General features: G+C 35.7%; 2 protein-coding genes across 7 annotated transcripts; one reads left to right on the top strand and one right to left on the bottom strand.

Moving 5' to 3' along the window:
• The first annotated feature begins 1257 nt into the window (after positions 1–1257).
• Positions 1258–17752, top strand: LOC102624254 (pumilio homolog 12). 5 transcript variants are annotated; one of them, XM_025102861.2, is made up of 7 exons: positions 1258–1499; positions 1796–1870; positions 2647–4344; positions 4527–4689; positions 5887–6050; positions 6512–6770; positions 6975–7564. In XM_025102861.2, exons 3-7 carry the CDS (start codon positions 2729–2731, stop codon positions 7080–7082), a joined length of 2310 nt encoding a protein of 769 aa, XP_024958629.1. In that variant the 5' UTR covers positions 1258–1499; positions 1796–1870; positions 2647–2728; the 3' UTR covers positions 7083–7564. The 5 variants fall into 5 exon arrangements, with proteins under 5 accessions (XP_024958629.1, XP_024958630.1, XP_052291170.1 ...); XM_052435210.1 differs by lacking the exon at positions 1258–1499 and adding an exon at positions 16864–17752 and having other exon boundaries at positions 1532–1870; positions 6975–7089; XM_006488884.3 differs by lacking the exon at positions 1258–1499 and having other exon boundaries at positions 1532–1870; positions 6975–7089; positions 7181–7564.
• Positions 7989–20026, bottom strand: LOC102624726 (hypothetical protein). Of its 2 annotated transcripts, none has more exons than XM_052435211.1 (7): positions 19496–20026; positions 19105–19211; positions 18757–18851; positions 18536–18612; positions 18253–18373; positions 18070–18129; positions 7989–8300 (listed from the first exon to the last, which is right to left on the bottom strand). In XM_052435211.1, the coding sequence occupies exons 1-7, from the start codon at positions 19894–19896 to the stop codon at positions 8157–8159; spliced, it is 1005 nt and encodes a 334-aa protein (XP_052291171.1). In that variant the 5' UTR covers positions 19897–20026; the 3' UTR covers positions 7989–8156. The 2 variants fall into 2 exon arrangements, with proteins under 2 accessions (XP_052291171.1, XP_006488948.1); XM_006488885.4 differs by lacking the exon at positions 7989–8300 and adding an exon at positions 17595–17989 and having other exon boundaries at positions 19496–20025.
• Between the last annotated feature and the right edge of the window lie 1526 nt (positions 20027–21552).

The raw sequence follows: 21552 nt of genomic DNA on the forward strand, positions 1-21552 counted from the left end.
AGACCTAGAATCTTTGAAGCAATAAGGCATGGTTTTCCCCATATCTACTTAAAGTCTTCAACTTTTCATTTATTGTTTCTTTTTTTTTTTCTCCATTTTTATGTCTCACAAGTAGTATAAATAAACAACTTGTTTTCCTAAAAACTTTAGGCTGAAAATGTCCAAAAATAAAAGGGTCCATATCCCTACAACCAAAGAAGAGGGGGCTGAGCAGGACGGGCCCCCATGGTTGCCTTTAAACTACTTGTACGCAATTGCATTAATTTATAATCATCAAATTAGGTTAATTTTGTGTTTATGATAAGAGTTTAAAGAATGCTAACACTCCGAGACAATTCTTAGTCAAACAAAGGTTATTATATGCTCTTAGTAACATACCATAAATTCTAAGGTATAAGAGCTTTAATCTTATTAAATAAATTAACGGTGATATTAAAAACATTGTCTAATGTAATTAATTTACTTTATAGCACTTAATAATGGTCCAAAGAATGCTGCCAACCAGCAGTTTCAACAGTTTCATTTCTCATATTCAAAACCTAACTTTGATTTGGGCACTCCCATCTTCTCACACAAGCAAAGTCATTCAGATGAAATTTCACAAGAAAAAGTTGGGTTCTAAAATAAATTTATATAATTACAATCAACATGAATTTTTTTGGCATTTTGAGGTGTGTGTGTGTGTGCGCGCGCGCGTGTATTATATATATAATTTTTAAGGGCTTATATTAAAATTATATATATATATATATATTAAGGGCATACATTAAAAATATTTAATCTTTAATTTTCTTAGCTTTAATTGATGTTGTGGTTGTTACTAACTTATTATTATTTATATCAATATACACATAAGATCATACCATACAAGATATAGTGTGAATCCAATTAAATGAAAACTTTTTTTACTATGATTTTTATTTTGGCAAATATTATGTTCTCAACTCTCACTAGAGTATTTAGGTCGTTACATTATAATTTGGGTTGGGGGGGGGGGGGGGAGGGGGAGTAAAAGGAAGATACCCTTAAAATAATTAATCACGCCAAAAAAATGAAACAAAGATGTGGGAGTAGCAAAAATGATGAGTGGACATGACAAAAGAATATGGTACTGTAAAACACAACAATGAAGAATATCAAATGAATATAATAATGTAGACAGTATCAAAAAACTATATAATAGATTAAAAAAGAAAACATTATTATAAGCACTTAAAATAAAGGCAAAAGGTGATGACACAATCAAAAAACATGCCAAAGAGCAAAGGGAAGAAAGTTAAGTGTAAGTGATATGTAGAGAGAGGAAAGTGAAAGAAAATGAATTATGGCTTTACATAGAATTCATAACATTACATGCCATTGCCATTGCCATTGCCATGCATATGAAACATATATATAAATATATTCATATGCATGGTTGATTTCTAATATGATGATGGTGTGTTGTGTTAAGTAATTAGAGGAGTGGTCTGAAGCTGCCAAATCTCGTATTGTAGTTGGTGAGTGTTGTTGTAGTGTTTTTGTTTTTGGCAAATTGCAAAACAACATAAACGCATACATAAGCTTTTGACATAATCATAATTCATAAAAATCATTCGTAATCTCTCTCTTTATTATCTTTGAGTTATGTTTTTGTTTACTTTGAAAACCTCTTCTTCTTCTTCACGCCGCCTCACTCTTTAACCTTACCTACATCACTCTCTTTGTGTTCTATCTAAATCACACTTAACAAAAAAATAAAATAAAATAAAAATTCACAACAATCCTGTGTGAAATTTCATTTCTTTTTGTGTAGTGTTGAGTGTGGTGGAGTCATGGCGTCTTCATTGTTGTTGCTCCTCTAATGCCAGCTCTCCTTCCGTTGTTGCTGGTGAGTCTTTGATGATGGTCATGATGATGATCGTTTCCTGTTTTCTTCTGCATTGTGATATTTTATTGTTTTTTCTCAATTGGGTTTATTTCTTTTTGGTTCTCGATTACTTTTGTGCTGGAAAGATAGAATTTTGATTCATTTCGACGATCAGAGGCTTCTGGGTTTGGCCTCTTTTGACAAAAAGATCGAATTTTTGGTTTTTTGTTTGGGTTGGAATTTTCACATTATTCTGATTTGTTTGTTTCTGAATTGTTACATGTAAAAGTTGACAAAAGTTGTCTTGGAATTGCTTTGATCACTCTGATGACCACGATGATGATAACGACGAAGTGTTTTATGGCCTTTGTATGTGAACTGGGTTCTTGTAATTGTTAAACTGTGGTTACTGTTTTCTTATTTTTCATTTCTTTCTAAAATTTTAATTGATCTTTTAGGTTGGAGACTGTGATTATAGCTGCATTAGTTAAAAAATATGAAGAAATTTATTTATTTTGGTGATGAAATCCATTGATTCTAAGAGTACTGCAATTTGGCTGTATTTCAATTGATGGGCTCATATTGGACTGTGGAATTGTTCAAATTTTGTTTGGGGGATTCTGAGTGATGTGTTGTTTTACAATGTGGGTTGTAATTCTTGTGTATAGATTGGTGTATAGTAGTTGGAAATGACGTTGATAATTTTTCGGTTTGCATGTTGGATAAAATTCAGTTCAGTGATCGTCACATGTCTATTTTATGAGTGCCCTCTTGACATTTCATTTTGTGCATTGAAGGGTTTTTCGTGAATCAGCATTGGCTAGTCAAGTTTGCTTTATTCAGTAGAAGGAATTTGCAAAAATTTTGTAATTTGTAAAAATGGAAGACAGGAGGAGTGAGCTGGTGGTTGATGAATTTGAAAAGCTTCTTGGTGAGATACCGAATGCTACTTCTGGGAATACACATTCTGAGGACACTGGACCCAAACGGGTGTCTTCGAATTATATCTTGCCACCTATCACTGTCAATTCCAGCAAAGGGCCTTTGGCCGAAAAACTCAAAAACAATGGAAATTTAGATGAGGGAAAAATATTGGTGAACAAATCTCAGCAATCACCAATCAAGAGGATTCCGCAAGAGGAAGCAAATCTTCCTGATGATCAGTCCTTGACATCTGCATTTGCAGAATTGAGATTCAATGGTGGGATACCAATTGAACCTGTGAGTCCTTGGGCAAATTGTAACTCTTCACCAAATTATGCTGTTTTATTGGATTGTCAACATCCAAATGGCTTAAAGGAACCTGTTTCTAATGTGGATTCACAGCTGATGGTTGCTTCCTCTTTCCAGTCAACAAATAGTGTACCTAGTGGTTTTGATGAATTTGACTTGACAAAAGTTAGGCAAGAAAGTTCAAATATGGTCAATCTTGATGTTCAAGAACTCAAGAAGCTGCAAGTTGGCTATCGTCAGCCAGTCGAAAATTTCTCTGGTGCCTTGCCGAATGCTCATTCGTTGCAAGGATTCCGGTTTCTGTCTAATGTGCCTGTTCCTGGAGTAGAGTTTCCCGTAATGTCTGATCCGCAGCAATACTTTGCAGATACCCAATCCTCGTTTCCATACTTACATTCACAACATTTAAACCAGCCTCCCATCAGCTGGAGAAACATTGACCAGGAACAATATCATAGGATGCAACAGCAGTATCTGTATCTGCAGCAGCTTCGCAATCAGCGATCGGAATCCCAGCATCCTATTCAACAGAATGGAAGCATTCCATCTAAGTTAATGGGCCGCACCATGAGACAACCGTGCTTTGAGATGCCAAACCGACTTGAACAATCTAATCAAGAACAATTTTGGGATGCTTATGCAGTCCCAAGGGGTATAAATCATTTGAATTCTGCTTTTTCCTCTACAGATTGTAATCCTATGCATGTTTTGGGCAAAGTGGGAAAGCAGAGTTTTCCTGAAAAGATTCTAACAAGATCTCAAGGGTTGAACACTCTTAAAGCTGTCAAATTTGGAACTGTTGGAGGACATGAATCACTTAATCATATCAATCAGAGTGGGAAACTTCTATCAAATGGTCATCTATGCCTCAGCTTATCTACTCCAAATGCTGGATGCTTTCAGATTGATGGTTTGAACTCATGGCCTTTATCTTCAGACTCCATGGATCTCAAAATTATTAGGCCACAACCTCAGAAATATAATTCTGTCGAAGAAGTCACTGGCAGAATATATCTCATGGCAAAGGACCAACATGGTTGCCGCTTCTTACAAAGAAAAATTTCTGAGGGCACATTAGAAGATATTGAAAAGATTTTTGTTGAGATCATTGATCATATTGTTGAGCTCATGACTGACCCCTTTGGAAATTACTTGGTCCAGAAGCTGCTTGAAGTTTGTAATGAGGACCAGAGGATGCAAATACTTCAAGCCATCACCAGAAAAGCTGGAGATCTTGTCAGAATTTCGTGTGACATGCATGGGTTGATCCCTCCCTGCCTCTTTTTATTTATTTAGTTATCTTTTTTATTCTCTCTTTCACTGCAGTGTCAGGGATGCTCGAGTGTGTGTATTTATCTCATTGTCTGTCTGTCTGCTGTTACAACCTACGCCATTTCTCTGTCCTATCATGATATGCTTTAACTATTAGCATTTTGTTTCTCAGGACTCGGGCTGTTCAAAAGGTTATTGAAACTCTTAAGAGTCCAGAGCAATTTTCCTTGGTTGTTTCCTCACTGAAACCTGGTATAGTGACTTTGATAAAGAATATGAATGGCAATCACGTTGCTCAACGGTGCTTACTGTATTTACTGCCTGAGTACAGTAAGGTAATTGTCTAATCTCTCTACATTTTGTTCATTTCTGTTCGTATCATCACCGATGGTAAAAAAAATACATTACTGTGATCACCTTAATTTATGATTGTCTAGGGAGTAGGGGAATCAAATCCTTTAGGGGAAATATTATTCATCATTGAGGGTACCAAGGATAACTTGGATGTCTGGTTCAAGTTCCCTATATTTGTAGGTATCTAGTCAAAATTCTTACTTTCAGTGACTATACTTCTCAACTCTTAGTTTTATATTCAATAAGTTACACAATGGAAGAAGTTAATTGGAATTTGAAGTTTGAGTATATTATGCAAAGCTTATAGGATTGAGGATTACTTTTATATAAACAAGATCACTTTTTTCCTTCTATCTTTATACATGTACATCAGTGCAACGTTTCGACACTGACACAAAGTGTCAAACATGAGAGTTCTGGAAAATATAGCCATGTATACATGTGTATATTGTGCTGTTAAAATTTGAACAAATTATGATATGGCGAATTTTATCTGTTTCACAGTAGAACCTATGAACCACTGTCATATGTCACATACATTCTATTTAGAAGGAAGTGCATCTTTTCATATGCGAGTCAGACATGGTAGACAAATTCACTTGATCATAGTGTTCTCAAGTTTTTCGAACTGTTCGAATATCAAATTTTGGTAGAATGGTCCTACAAGCATTGGCTCTTTTCATTCTTTTTATTTCTTTGGAATTCCTGCTCTTCAATGATATGCCATTAACGGGAGATGAGGGCTAATTTGATTACTTCTAGGAGGTTAAACAGGTTGAAATGCCATAGGTAAACTTATAGTTTTGCATAGTTTTTCCTTCAACCGAAAATGTGCATTTGAATGAGCACTAGGATGGGAAATTATGTGTTGAGAATGTCTTTTAACTCTTCAAAATGTTTAAACTTGCTATCATGAACAAAAGTAATGAACATGTACGCTGATTTATTTGGATACTGATACAAAAATTTTATGTGATTCTGAAGACCCTTGCCATATGGTTTTAAACCCGACTTCAGGTTTCTCGGAAAACCAGTTACCCCTGTTTGACAAGTTTTACTTTCCTGATAGTGTTGTACTCGGTTCTTCCGTATCGAATTGTCTGATAATGATTTTGTTTGTTGTAAATCCAGCTGTTCAACAGATAAACTAAAAATACTGGCAATTCTTTCTTCTGCAGTTCCTTTTCCAAGCCACTACTAATAATTGTGTTGAGCTTGCCACTGATCGCCATGGTTGTTGTGTGATTCAAAAGTGCCTTACTCATTCTGAGGGTGAGCAAAGACATCGTTTAGTCAGCAAGATCACCTCAAATGCTCTAATCCTTTCACAAGATCCATTTGGGTAACTTATTTTTCCTCTTCCATTTAAGAATGCATTATTCAAATGTCAATTAACTGCTTGGCTTTAGAACTTTTCACTCTTTATAATTGGAGTATGAATGCACTTTATTTGTTTATTTATTTTTGGAAGAAAGAGTATGGGTGCACTTTACTCCATGAGAACCGTGTTGAAATGGTGGCCTATGAATTAGAGCATAGAAATTATTAGAACTTTAATTGGTTGGCACAGGTTGTTTTTATGCTAAAAATTAACTGCAGGGGTTCTTTTACTTCTTGCAAATCAGTGTAAATCTGAAGGTAAGGGTCACCAGTTTCATGCCATAAATTTATAAGTAGAGAAAATGCTTTAATATGCCAGACCAAGCAGATTTGTTACACTTACCTCATAGATGATTTGAAAGCATTCTATGCATATTTAATTTTATAATTTTGAACTTTGAAATCTAACTTTTAACTGTGCAGGAACTATGTTGTGCAATTTGTTTTTGAGCTTCGACTCCCTTGGGCAACAATGGATATTCTTGATCAGTTGGAGGGTAACTACGGGGACTTGTCCATGCAGAAATATAGTAGTAATGTTGTTGAGAAATGCCTAAAATATGGAGATGATGAACGCCGTGCTCATATAATCCAGGAACTGATAAGTAACGCTCACCTGGATCAAGTCATGCTAGATCCTTATGGAAATTATGTTATTCAAGCAGCATTGCAGCAATCTAAGGTGAGTAGATTCATTGTTTGATATTCTTATTACCAGGAAAATACTGCACAAGTGTGCTAATGCTTTTTGTTTCCTTATATTTTGCATCTATTATCATAACTCTGCATTAACAAATGACTGGTAACTATTATATGATTTTGGACTATTATCATATTTCTTCACATCGAAATTTTCTTTTTTTTTGTATATGTTTGTGATGAGTAGGGAGGTGTTCATTCGGCATTGGTTGATGCAATAAGACCCCATGTTCCTGTGCTGAGAACCAGCCCATACGGGAAGAAAGTCCTCTCTTGCAATAGTTTGAAGAAATAATTCACAAGTACGATTGCAACATTGTTTTTCTTTTGACGTTGTAAATTCTCCTCTACCCAGTTTGATTTTTGTTTTCACGGGGGCAATGCAAACCTTAGGTGTATATGTTCGTGAAGATCCTGTAGGTTTCAAATAAGCAGGTAAAGAAAAGCTCTGAGTTTGGTATTATTTTCAGGATTTTGAAGCTTAGACCTGAAAAAGAAAAAAGAAAAAAGGTGAAAGATGCCTTTATCAATCTAAATTGATGAACGATGCTATTCTGGCTTTCATGTTTTCCAATTCAAGTTTCATTTTGAGCTTGCAACAAATTTTGCATAACGTGGAATCCACGTGTATGTATATCGTCAATTTTTTTCATTTTTCATAGAAATAAGAGAATGTGAAGAAGATGTAAAGTTCTTTGAGCTTCTGGGAATTGTATCAAGGCTTGGAAGTTGTTGGAATATTGAAAAGCCTTTTAAGCCGCCTTGTTATGTGCCAAAGACAGTTTTGGTTGTACATTTAATGTTTTATAAAATGCCGCGATTGCGGCTATAATCATCTTTTGTCTGAAATTTTAGTTTGTAATCTGTGTGTGATCAAGATTTGATCCTGAGATCTTTTATCAGTTCGACCCTTTACAAGCAAAATTCCCGTTTGATTGCTTTCGGAAGTTAATTAAAGCATCAGGTGAGCAATCGGATCAAATTTTAAGAGGAGACGTTAAAATTTTTTCCTTTTTTTATGAAATGCCCATTGTGTTATTTATTCCATTAAATCTTGTACGGTGCTTCGAGTGCCAAACTGTGGAAACATTAAGAACATTTGAAAGGAGCTAAACATATTGTTGTTGCAGAGAAGAAATGAAAGCATTCGTATTTCTGTTTTTAAGTTCTTAGCAATCTTCTTGTCCAGAATTGCCAAAAAAAACACGAACTATCCACCGAAACATTATAAAATTGTTCAAATCTCACCTTCAAACAATGAATGCTGTGAACAAAAGCATAAAAGCTACACTAAGCCTTCGTTCCCTTTTGCAGCTTTGAGCAATCACCAACTTTAGTCCTTTGAGTAAGTTAGAGCAAATTCAAGGATTTATTTCTTGTCTAATAACCCGAACAATGACTTAATGGCATTGATGGCGTTCTCATTGATAAATGACTCATCAAACCTTTTTAGAAGAACATCAAATTCCTCGGAAGCTCTGAGATTTTCTAAGTCAGGATCTGTCCGGACTCTCTGTTAACCATTTCAATAATTTCAGATACTTTGAAGGCTCAACTAAATTCTAAGCAACGGTTCTATGATCCATATATATTACCTTAAAGTCTTCGTATCCCGCCAGCAATGCATCTTCAAGTGCTGAGAGCCCAGCTTTTACCTGGCAGAGTTTCCAAGATACCATGAAATTTCGTATATTCAATTAACATAATTGGAAAATCAAAGGCATTTGTCTTCATGATATTATTCAATGTCACTTTATTGATGCTAACAACAGCGGTACCTGATTAAGCTTAGAGTAACAACATGCAACATTGTAGCTTGCCACTGAACTTTCCTCTGGAGTTGGTTTTGATCCTAATACAGGCTCGAACTTCTCACGAGCTTCCTCATAATTGCCAGTCCTAAGTCAAATGAAATATCTCACCACCAGCGGTTTTGATAGTTATGAAATTTGTGTGTTCATGGCAAATGACCACAGTTACAAGTTTATAAAAGGATCTGTTATATATTATCCTGTTAATTTACTAGTTTAAAAAAAAAAACATATTATTTTGAAAAACTGAAACATTCCTATAAATAAGATCCAATTATTTAAAATGGGATATATCTTCCTACCTTATATATATATATATATATATATATATATATATATATTGATATTTAACTAGACCAGGGCCTTGAGACGATTTTGTCGTTTGCCTTATGCTGAATAGTCTTCGGATTTTTTTTTTATTAATTTTGTTTTGTTGATTACTTTGAAGAGGGAAAAGAATCTTCAACTTCCTGGAACGTGAGTAAAGAGTAGCGTCAGCAGAAGTTGATGACCGACCAAATCCCGCCAATGGCATATTGCATTTTTTTTTTTTTTTCTTATACGGAAAGTCCAAAGCCGAAGCGAATCAAGGCAACAATCAGTAGGCAGTCGCTAACATCTGTTATATGATGAAAATCTACAGCTACAGGAGCTTGCGGCCCACGTATCTTGTAATTTTATGGCCCTGTCTTTGTCAAGCGTGATTTGTGTATAACAATTAGCCATTTGAATTTTGCGGTCCACGTATCTATTAAAACTAAAGTCATTTGAATTTTGGTTGACAGTTACGCAAAGCATGAATCTCAATCTTCATTTGGCTACTGAGAGCATATAGTAAGTAGCTAATATTTTGGTAACTGCACTCTGATCTGTATTTTTATTTAGTTTGTGGAGATTCATTTTCTGTTACTTCTTCTTAAATAAAATAAAATATACCAAAATTTTGAATTTCATTATCAACACTTTTTCAAAAGCATAAGGATAATTAATACGTATAAAAATTTGATTATTTTACACTCGGAGTAAGGTATTTCGAAATTTGTCTCTCACCATAAGATTTAATGGAAAACTATTTTCAATGGTTAGAATGTCTTTGTTTAGTTATTAGCAAATGTAATCCCTATTATTTGTTAAAAAAAAATTAAAAAAGATAATGTTATACAATTTTAACGTATAAGTCCACATTCGAAACCCGGTAAGCTGCGACCCGAACTTTGGCTGTTGACTTTGGGCTTTGGAAGCTTTGAGCCTCTGACAGTGATGCTATAGATGTATATTATATGTAATGTGTGAAAGATTAATGTTTAATTGGTATTTGGTGTTTGTTAATAATAGGTAATTATGTATTTTCGAATTGTACCCGACCCGAATAGGCCTAAATTGATTCAAATATAACCCAAACCGCATCCGATCCGATCCGAACTTAACCCGAATTTATAACACGATCCGATCCGAATATAATTCGGATCGGATCGGGTCGGATTTTAAGTTCGGGTTGAATTCGGATGAATTTTCATCCAATCCAAAACCCGATGGGGTTGATCCGAACCCAATTTTACCCACCCCTAGTCGTACACCCTTCAAAAATAGATGCCACCTTATGGCCTATACCAAGAAGTGGACACGTGGAGATAAGCTTTTGATGGTTGAATGATCGGATTCTTTCATTTATCTTCAATCACTATTCACCCTATTATTTGGTCAGTCACCAGAGGATAGGGAAATGGAATAGCATAGGTTGTATGATAGCATTCGTTTTAGACTTTTAGTTTCTATTACTTTAAAATTTAAATGTTGGTTTATGAGGATATTTTTTATGCAAAAACTTTAATTTTCTCTTTATTTATTTATTATTATTGTATTACTTTGGGATGCCTACAATACACAGTGATATATATATATGTCGTTACTCTTAATCTCTTAATTATGTAGTTTTTCATATTAACCAAAAAAACCCCACAAAAAAAAAAAAAAAGGAACACAATCTTAATAATAATCAATAATTTCCCAGCACATCCTCACTTTGAATTAATGTTGAACGATGTGGTCATTATTACATGCCAATCTATTGATATTGCATGTGTATAAAATATTATTAATCATGAAGTAGATATGATCAGCAACAACAAAAAAAATTGTTAAAAGAATAATAATAAATAGTTTGGTAAGCAGTTAAGTTGGTTTATAAACTAATTGATATATAAAGGACACCATTAAAATACATAACAGTCTTAACTCCTGGATATCGGGCACGAAAAGTAATTTGTTATGACTATAAAAAGTCAAACACCAGACAAGACACTAATTTTGATTAAGGCAATCCACTTGCCACTTAGTTCTAAGACCCTTCCAAATTTGGCTGCATGTTGAATAAAATCAAGGGACTTGCTTAGCTTACAGAATCTGTAACAAACATCTCCCGTCATCCCACCATCCGATTTTCTATTGTTTAGTTTCTCACTCAACCACATCCAACCACATCCAACGGCTGATGCTGCAGTCTGTAGCTTACAGATTCTGTAAGCTAGTCAGGTCAGAAGTCAAAAATTAGTAACCTTATTACGGACCTGTCTATGGTACAGATTCTGTAACAAACATCTCCCGTCATCCCACCATCCGATTTTCTATTGTTCAGTTTCTCACTCCACATCCAACCACATCCAACGGCTGATGCTGCAGTCTGTAGCTTACAGATTCTGTAAGCTAGTCGAGTCCACCTTATTACCTCGTTCTCCAGTTTTTCTTTTTCTAATGAAAATTGTTCGCTTTGAATTTCTTGTACAGACTTAGTCCACGCAATAACAAATTATGCAAAGCTTGGTGGTCCCACCTGGTTCGAGAGTGGCATCTTAGGGGCTCCTATAATAAAAAATTCTCTTTGGTATAAAGAAAAATTGGGAAAAAAACAACTTTCTTCTTTAGTTTCTTGGTAGAGCAACGGTCACATCGCACCTCACCACCTGTGTTAACATCCACTTACCAACCACTCCCACGCCACAAATTTATGCAAAGCTTCCCTGGTGAACGCAGCGCACGAATGCTTTTGACGACTGCGTTAGCAAGTTTAATTCCTATACATATTAGAAAATTAATGGACATAACAAAACGTGCATCTTCATAGAAACAAGAGATAAAAAAAAAATAAAAATGAAGCGTTTAATTTTTTGCCAAAATTTGTGTATTTTTTTAATATATTTTTTTTTAAAAAACTAGTGTTTGCATATTATTGTCATTATATATATATGCATGATAATAATCCCACGTGCATTCTTAAGCTGCCTTCAATAATCCCATTCGATATGGTGTTGAATCTTAGAGAATTGTGATTATTTGCATTAATTTATTTTGTTCTAAAGTGTTCACATTCCATAACCAACCACTACATTATTCGGTTGAAAAAGAATGTCATCTGATAAATAATACCCATTAGCTCATGAGCCGGCGAATGGTCGTGTTTTCCTCTTGTATTATTTTTTGTGATATTTGCCAGATGGCTAAGAAAAGTTTCAACAAGTTAACGTCAAAACCCCTTTCAAAACGAAAAATAATGATAAATAATTTCTCATTTTTTAAAGGGATACGTGAAACATTTAAAAAATAAAAGTGGTTGGTCATCGCCTACAAACGTTAACAGTATGAAAGTAGAGAGAGACTGTATGTTCTAAACTTGTTGCACAACACAAGTAAGTTTTCATTTTAGATATTTCTCTGTTTCTCGTTTTCTTGTGTTTGTTTGTGTTGGTCTGTTTTGGATAATACGGTGGACACTGTTAAGTACCCGCCACCTTAATCCCACAAGCTGTCTTCACCGCCGCCACCAAATCCTCTACTAAGCGAGGGTTTGGAGCAGCTGCGCTGTAACGGAACCCGTTTAATGTGAACCTGATTCCTCCCTTCTTGCGGCATGGTACCCGGCGGTAGGAGACGGGGACGATGCCGGCGCGGTACTCAGCAATCTTGAGGAACATGGGCATGGCAAGGTCAAAATGCGCCGCTGTGTTCATGCCGTAGCCCTGGCTGTACAAGTTCCCGTAACCGTATGCTCCTACCATGGTGTCAGAAGCGTCAGAGCCGCCGTAAAAGGTGGCATGGGCACTTTGCCATGGGTCAGCGGAGTAATTGCCAGGGATTCTTGCATCAGTCACCCAGAATAACGCTAGCCCAATTCACCTCTGCCATCGTTCTTTATTCTCTTCACTCACAAAGAAGACACAGCTCCGTGTAGTTAGTTTTGAGTTTTTTCTTGTGTTGTTTGTGTTGGTCTGTTTTGGAAGGTTCCTAATCATAGTCACTTGCATTTCTTTTTGTGTATTTAGTTTGTTTTGATTTTCTTTTACGTGGGACTTTTGCTGTTTCTTTTTTTTTTTTCTTTTTTTTTTTATCCCTCTTCAAAGTAAACCTTGTACGTAGTTTCTTCTTTCTTCTATGTGCATAATTCATCATCATGACCACGATCCCATTCATTCAAAATTTTCAGTAGTTCTTGATGAATATCTATATATATAATTCATTTCACAAGTTCCAGTAGTTACGTTCTTGATGATACTATGTTGGTATCTTAATTTTTTGTACTGATATCCATTTCTTTTTGTCAAATTTATGTATTAATTAGCCAATAGAAGCTATGGCTCTTGAATCTCATGATGAACAAGCTGGAACATGGCGTGCTGTGCAATCTATCCTTGACGAAGTTCGTGGCTCGGCTGTGGCCAAAGAAGAGGCTGTTCTTTTGATCAAAGAAAAACTGGGACTCCGTGATTCTGTTCGTTCGTTGCTCTTGCAATTGTCTCGGAATGAAATTACTGATAAGGATGTTAAAGATCGGTTATTGGCAGCTCTGAGCCTGACATCTTTTCGCCGAGATGGAGCACCAGTTGATGAAGAAGCTATTAACTCTCTGCTCAGCGAAAGACTCAGATCGGTTCAAGTTACTAAACGGACATTCCAGATTAAGAAAGCTATGGGTTTCCAAGATACTGTCCAAGAGGTTGTTGAGGAAGTAGAAAGAGGGAACATGTCTCCCCGGAGTGCTGTTAATCGTCTGGGGGAACTGAACATGAGGACTATCTGGAAGCTTGCATTGGAGAGCATTTAACGTAAGCAGCTCAATTACATGCCTACTAAATAATATACCATGTGGTAAATAATGCATGCAGGCATTGTTCGCAGCAAGAGCTTTGGTTTTCTTTTACTTGGTTGATAAATTTTATCACCGTTGGATGATATCTATAAACGTTGAATCGATTGTTCTTTTGGACAAGTAATGGGCAATAGTTTTGTTGTGATATGAGCACAAAACACGGAGAAAAATTCACATTATTCTCTTTACCTTAATTCTGTGGTATTCTAACATACCATTCTTATCAAGCACTACCGGCAATGCAGCAGTGGCCAACTGATTGAGGATAGGGGACCGGCTAGCTTGTTCAAAACTAAAAAGATCTCGTTTTATTTTTTTTAAGTAAAACATGAAAGAGAACCTAGCTATATTCCATTCCAAGTCTCCTGAGATATATACATGGGGGATTTGACAAATTTGACAAAATGAGAAGTGACCAGCTGCTATCAACATTCACTGGAGATGCATATGCATGGAAAGTTAAATTGTATATATTGTTGCGTAATAGCATTCATTTAAGCTACTACAACTTGAACCTTTTTTTTTAATAAAAGGAGGGCTCTAAAGAAGAAGAGCTAAAGGAACACAAAATGGGGGTGAGCCACCCCATACATATCCGAATATAAAATAGAACTCAATCCTAAAGGGGTAGAATTAAAAAAAAATGCACTTCAACTGGCAAACGCAAATCATGCGTAGCAAGAAAATCAGCTGTCAAATTGACTTCGCATTAGATGGGATTAATTTGAAGACTCCAATCCCTCCTCATGAGCTCCTAAATCATTTGGATTATAGCCGAAAGGTCATTGACATTAACATTATCCTCCTTTTATAAGCTGCACCACACTACAGTTATCAATTCCAACTTGAATACGTCTATAGCCAAGGACCCATACCATTCTTAATCCATGAAAAACACCCCAGGGTTCAGCCTTTATAACCGAACACACTCCAAGATTTGTGCTGAAGCCATGAATGAACCTACCATGACAGTCCCGCAACAGACCTCCCGCACCCGTATCTCCATTTCCTTTCCTTGCACCACCCGTATTTAAGCACGCATAAGGCCATGTTGGAGGAGCCCAACGAATTCATTTTTGAATCCTTGTATTTCTTTTATAGACTATGGTTGAGAGGGTAGAACAGATATTCTCAGCCCTTGCCTTAATATCACGAACAATCAAGTCACCATTCCAGCTCTTGTTTTTGGACATCAACTGATTCCTCCAATACCAAATTCTCCAAGCAGCAACACCAAACGTGACCTGCCAATATAAACTCCCCATCTCACAGGTCCTTCTCCTAAGATTCAACATGAGCCATTCCCGAAGAGGATGGCTAAAGAAGCCGTGCTGCCTAGCCACGGGAACTAGCTTCCTCCAAACACCTTTCGAGTACACACAGTCCCGAATTGCATGCAAAGAGCTCTCAACCTGTGCATGGCACCGCCCACATAATGGGTCAATGTCAAGGTGCCTTCCAGCAAGCTCATATCCTGTCTTCAAACGATCATGGCATAATAACCATAAAAAAATTCTTGTACTTTGAGGCCCCCTCCATTGCCACAAATGCCGCCAGTCGTGACTGTCTTCAACGGGAGAATGACTCGTGAGCACATGATAAGCTGATTGGACTGTGAAAGTTCCCGTATTTGAAGCACCCCAATACACCCTATCATCACCTCTCGCTGCCGACGGAGGAGCCATGGAAGCAATCCTCAAAACAGCATGGTTATTCAACAAAGAACTGAATCTGTTCCACAACCAATTCCCATTCTGATCAACACATTCCGCCACCGTCATATTACGCATGCTATCAGGAATTGAGGCCATCGTCATATCCTCTCGCATGCTACAACTTGAACTTTAAATGTTGCTAAAATTGTAGACCATCTGAGGATGTTGTATGCATGTGTCAGCCGCAAAAGTTTTAGTTTTCTTGTTAGAATGAGAATCAATGTTGGAAACTTTCATTGAACATATGGAGGAGGATAATTCATAATCATATTATTTCTTCTTTTATTGTGCTGAAGAAATAAATAATTAGAAAAAATAGTTAAATATTTAGCAAAATGTGTTGTTAATTATGTATGGTGAATTTCAAAATCAAAGTATGTTTCCAGTGTTGTAACATTATAAAGTTGACCATAGTAAACAAGCTTAAATTATTTACCCAAATCTTTTTAATTTTCTCTTTTTCCCTAACATTCTCAAACTTATACAAGGTGCTAAAACAAAGTCGCTTGATTCAAAATGCAATGAGCTTCATAATTCATATCAAATATGATAATGACAATCATATATTTTACACACACACACACACACTAGGGTTGTGATATTAAAAAAAAAAAGGAACGTTCACTAATACGTAAAATATAATAGTACTATTGTTCAAACAATTAAAGTGAACATACGATCAAGGGTGTGTAGATCACGGGTGTTTTAAAGAATTTTACATTAGAATTTTCAAGTGGATTCCAATGGAGAAAAATCAAATTAAAGTGAACATACGATCCAAACAAAAATTATAATATAGGACTGAAAACAAAATAAGAAACTGCAGCAGAAACAATAATTAATTGACACAAATAAACGAACACTTACTATGGAGAAAGTATGAGAGCATAATTCTGATACCATAAACAACTCACAAAACCGATAAGTAACACTCACCTGGATCAAGTCATGCTAGATCCTTATGGAAATTATGTTATTCAAGCAGCATTGCAGCAATCTAAGGTGAGTAGATTCATTGTTCGATACTCTTATTACCAGGAAAATACTGCACAATTGTGCTATGCTTTTTGTTTTCTTATAATTTGCATCTATTATCATAAGTCTGCATTAAAAAATGACTGGTAACTATTTTATGATTTTGGACTATTACCATATTTCTTCACATTGAGATTTTCTTTTTTTCATATATGTTTATGATGAGTAGGGAGGTGTTCATTCAGCATTGGTTGATGCAATAAGACCCCATGTTCCTGTGCTGAGAACCAGCCCGTACGGGAAGAAAGTCCTCTCTTTCAATAGTTTGAAGAAATAATCCACAAGTACGATTGCAACATTGTTTTTCTTTTGACGTTGTAAATTCTCCTCTACCCATTTTGATTTTCGTTTTCACGGGGGCAATGCAAACCTTAGGTGTATATGTTCGTGAAGATCCTGTAGGTTTCTAATAAGCAGGTAAAGAAAAGCTCTGAGTTTGGCGTTATTTTCAGGATTTTGAAGCTTAGACCTGAAAAAGAAAAAAGAAAAAAGGTGAAAGATGCCTTTATCAATCCAAATTGATGAACGATGCTATTCTGGCTTTCATGTTTTCCAATTCAAGTTTCATTTTGAGCTTGCAACAAATTTTGCATAACGTGGAATCCACGTGTATGTGTATCGTCAATTTTTTCATTTTTCATAGAAATAAGAGAATGGGAAGAAGATGTAAAGTTCTTTGAGCTTCTGGGAATTGCATCAAGGCTTGGAAGTTGTTGGAATATTGAAAAGCCTTTTAAGCTGCCTTGTTATGTGCCAAAGACAGTTTTGGTTGTACATTTAATGTTTGATAAAATGCCGCGATTGCGGCTATAACCATCTTTTGTCAGAAATTTTAGTTTGTAATCTGTGTGTTATAATATGTGTGGTCAAGATTTGATCCTGAGATATTTTATCAGTTCGACCATTTACAAGCAACATTCCCGCTTGATTGCTTTCGGAAGTTAATTAAAGCATCAGGTGAGCAATTGGATCAAATTTTAAGAGGAGACGTTAAACATTTTTCGTTTTTTATGAAGTGCCCATTGTGTTATTCCATTAAATCTTGTATGGTGCTTCGAGTGCCAAACTGTGGAAACATTAAGAACATTTGAAAGGAGCTGAACATATTGTTGTTGCAGAGAAGAAATGAAAGCATTCGTATTTCTGTTTTTAAGTTCTTAGCAATCTTCTTGTCCAGAATTGCCCAAAAAAACACGAACTATCCACCGAAACATTATAAAATTGTTCAAATCTCACCTTCAAACAATGAATGCTGTGAACAAAAGCATAAAAGCTACACTAAGCCTTCGTTCCCTTTTGCAGCTTTGAGCAATCACCAACTTTAGTCCTTTGAGTAAGTTAGAGCAAATTCAAGGATTTATTTCTTGTCTAATAACCCGAACAATGACTTAATGGCATTGATGGCGTTCTCATTGATAAATGACTCATCAAACCTTTTTAGAAGAACATCAAATTCCTCGGAAGCTCTGAGATTTTCTAAGTCAGGATCTGTCCGGACTCTCTGTTAACCATTTCAATAATTTCAGATACTTTGTAGGCTCATCTAAATTCTAAGCAACCGTTCTATGATCCATATATTACCTTAAAGTCTTCGTATCCCGCCAGCAATGCATCTTCAAGCGCTGAGAGCCCGGCTTTTACCTGGCAGAGTTTCCAAGATATCATGAAATTTTATATATTCAATTAACATAATTGGAAAATCAAAGGCATTTGTCTTCATGATATTATTCAATGTCACTCTATTAATGCTAACAAGAGCGGTACCTGATTAAGCTTAGAGTAACAACATGCAACATTGTAGCTAGCCACTGAACTTTCCTCTGGAGTTGGTTTTGATCCTAATACAGACTCAAACTTCTCCCGAGCTACCTCATATTTGCCAGTCCTAAGTCAAATGAAATATGTCACTACCAGCGGTTTTGATAGTTATGAAATTTTCGTGTTCATGGAAAATGACCACAGATCCCCCAAAAAAAAAAAAAAAAAAAAAGCCAACATGAAACAAAATAATAAAAAGCAAATGGTCAAGATAAAGTGCCAGAGCTACCTATAAAGTTGCAGCCCTTCACGAAGATCCTGTTCTCGGCGTTCTTTCTGTTCCTTCTTTTTCATGTAATTTTGCATCTGCATTCACAATCAAGTTGTCGAAACTACACTGGTGTCATCTTACACAAAAATTGAGTCACATAAAAATGCAAAAGAGATGATGAGTGCTAGCGTGCAATTTCAAGTTCAACGTGACCTCCATTCTTAAGAAATCATACTCACTTGGATTTCCCTCACTCTGTTACTAATTACACCTGAGTTCCTCTCAGCTCTTATAATCTCCTTTTCAGATAATTCACCCGTCTGCTCCATTTTCCCTGAAACACGCAGTCCTTTTCTTCAAGATAAGATCAAGACGAAGGATTCGCAAAGACAGCATAAAGTACATTTGCACTTTGATTTCCTACATCAATGAGATGATAGTTGGAGATGTTGAAGTGCAGTTGTTCTTCTATGAATGTGTCTTTTTTTTATTTAACCTCGACAGAACAAGAAAATTTATAATATAACAAAAGAAATTGATGACGGCTAGTCTGGAGTACGAAATGAAAGAATTAGTGAACAACCGACCGTATCTCTTTTGCATTTTCATAAGCAATGGGCCAACTCTCTGGCGAATAGTGTACATTGTCCTCCCATATTCAGCGGCAGGCCATATTTCCGTCCCAAACACTGCACTGCAAACAAATTTAGAATTCTTATGTCACTTTCCCATCCATTAATGCCATCAAAAATCAACAAGAATACACAATTTTGATCTTAACCGATAATCATTAAACAATAAACAAGCCAAATCCAAGGAAACTTCAGCAAAGAGCTGTGGTAGAAACAACTAAAAAGACATCATTTACAATTCTGCTAACAGAACGTATATATAAACCACCTTTAGAATCAGTATTCTCATGAGTCATGATTCATGATTCAACATCACTTGAGAATTGCAGCAGAACGGAAATTATACCTGGTGGCAAGAACTTTATCACCAACTTGAAACATGCCAGTCTTATCAGCCGATCCACCAGGGGCAATAGCATCGATGTAGGTCCCACCATCCCTTCCTTTGGCAAATTTCAGCCCGTAAGGCTGCTCTATTTCAACCTCATACTCTTCGTACTTCTCTTCTTGTTCTTCACTTCCACTCTCAGCTTCTGGCGATGCCTGTGCTTCAGTTTCTGATGCTTTAGCCACAAAAACAGATGGTTTCACCAAAAGGGTATTGCAAGAACACCCTGAAGCGCTCAAAAAACAGTTCTTTTTGAACCAAACATGACTGTTTTGAGAGAACAAAAAGGGGTTTTGATTGGTTCTTGGCAATGGTGGTGGCGAGTAAAGAGACGCGTAGCTACTTGGAGCCAAAGACATGGCTAATAAAACCTGCAACTGTTGGTCTCTTTAGCTTCTTGATTGTGTGTCAGTTATGATATGAGCTGAAAATCATTTTGGGAAGGACACAGAGATTGGTCTCCAAGAAAAAGAAGAGGTTTAGATTACATGTACTTTACTAGTGGCCCTGAATCATTGTTTTGTTTGTCCTTCGTTTCATCATGTATGCCACGTGGCTTCTGCTGAGTTGTTGATAAGTGGATCTTGTGCTTGAAGGCTGAAGCCCTGAATATTCCTTAATTTCTTTCAACTAAATTCATATAGCAAGAAAAAAAAAAATTTCCCTATCTCTTTCTTTTTGGATGAATTAAGATATTATAACTGTTTTAAATTTTTAAAAATCTTGTATTATATCCTTTTTAAAGAATTATTAATCTCTTTAAAAAAATTACACTAATAAAAAGATTTCATAAGCAGCAAACACTTTGCACGATTAAAGATATATGGAGTAAATAAAAATTTATTGAAGAATAACTTTAAAAAATTAAAGACGAGCAGTGTTCGTTGGAAGAGTTTAATGTTAAGTTTGATTTAAAAAGGTGGCAAAAAATATAAGATGGTTAAATTATTATCTTTATTTTAAATTTAAAAAAAACACATACAAAAACTAATTAAGAATTAGAGCCTTGATGTTTTCCTGTTAATAAAAAGAATAACAAATGTTGGTAAAAATCACAATCTTATAAATATTTTTTAAAAAATAAACGTTGATTATTATACCCCCTCAACCAAAGGCAATTTGAATTCGTGAAACCAACTAGTGCGGAAATAGAGAAATTTTAGAATACTTTAGATGTATTACAACCAATTAATGTATGCATGACATGTGTAGTTAAATTTAATACAAACACTACTTGTGTGATGGTTTTTTAAATAATGCATTATTTGTTTGTTGTATGACTGACATGGTATCTCAAATGTATTTTAAAATTTCTCACAAAAATATGTTAGGGACTGTACATCTCGATCCCTTTGCGTTATATAAGAATATAATTAGCAACTTAAAATTTAAATAAGAAAGCTATATATATTACAAATTAATCCATTTCTAACCACTTGCTTGGGAAACAAATTTGCTCTCTTCATTGATGACGTAGTTGACAAGCAAAAAAAAAAAAGTGGACTTTAATTGTTATGATCTTGAATGATTTGAATCTACAACAAAATGATGACTTTTTAAAATTTATATGAACCATATAAACTTTTAGAAACTTAATGCATCATTCATATCATCACTCGATAGTATGGAGCTCACGATGTTTTCAGTCTATATGCTTGTGCTTTACTCTTTTTCTTCTTCTATCAAATTATCACCAAAACCCTCAAAGCAAAAATATGCCCAAGTCCTCTTCATCTTCCCCGGGAAGCCTCGGATGACCTCTTATCGGCGAAACCCTAGCGTAGTAGACGAAAGAATGAGAAACATGACTCTAGAGTCTTCAAGACATGCATGCGTGGAGAAAATATGATGGTGTTTTGGGACACAGCTGGAAACAAGTTCTTGTCAACAATGAGAACAAATTGGTCGGGAGATGGTGGCCGAGCTCTGTCAGGAAACTGTTCAAAACGTGTTCGATTACGGCAGCTGGGGATGATGTGAGGAGAATGAGGAGGATGCTCATGAGTTTTCTTAAT

The sequence above is a fragment of the Citrus sinensis genome, chromosome 2 (assembly GCF_022201045.2).
Source record: "Citrus sinensis cultivar Valencia sweet orange chromosome 2, DVS_A1.0, whole genome shotgun sequence".
Taxonomy (NCBI): Eukaryota; Viridiplantae; Streptophyta; class Magnoliopsida; order Sapindales; family Rutaceae; genus Citrus; species Citrus sinensis.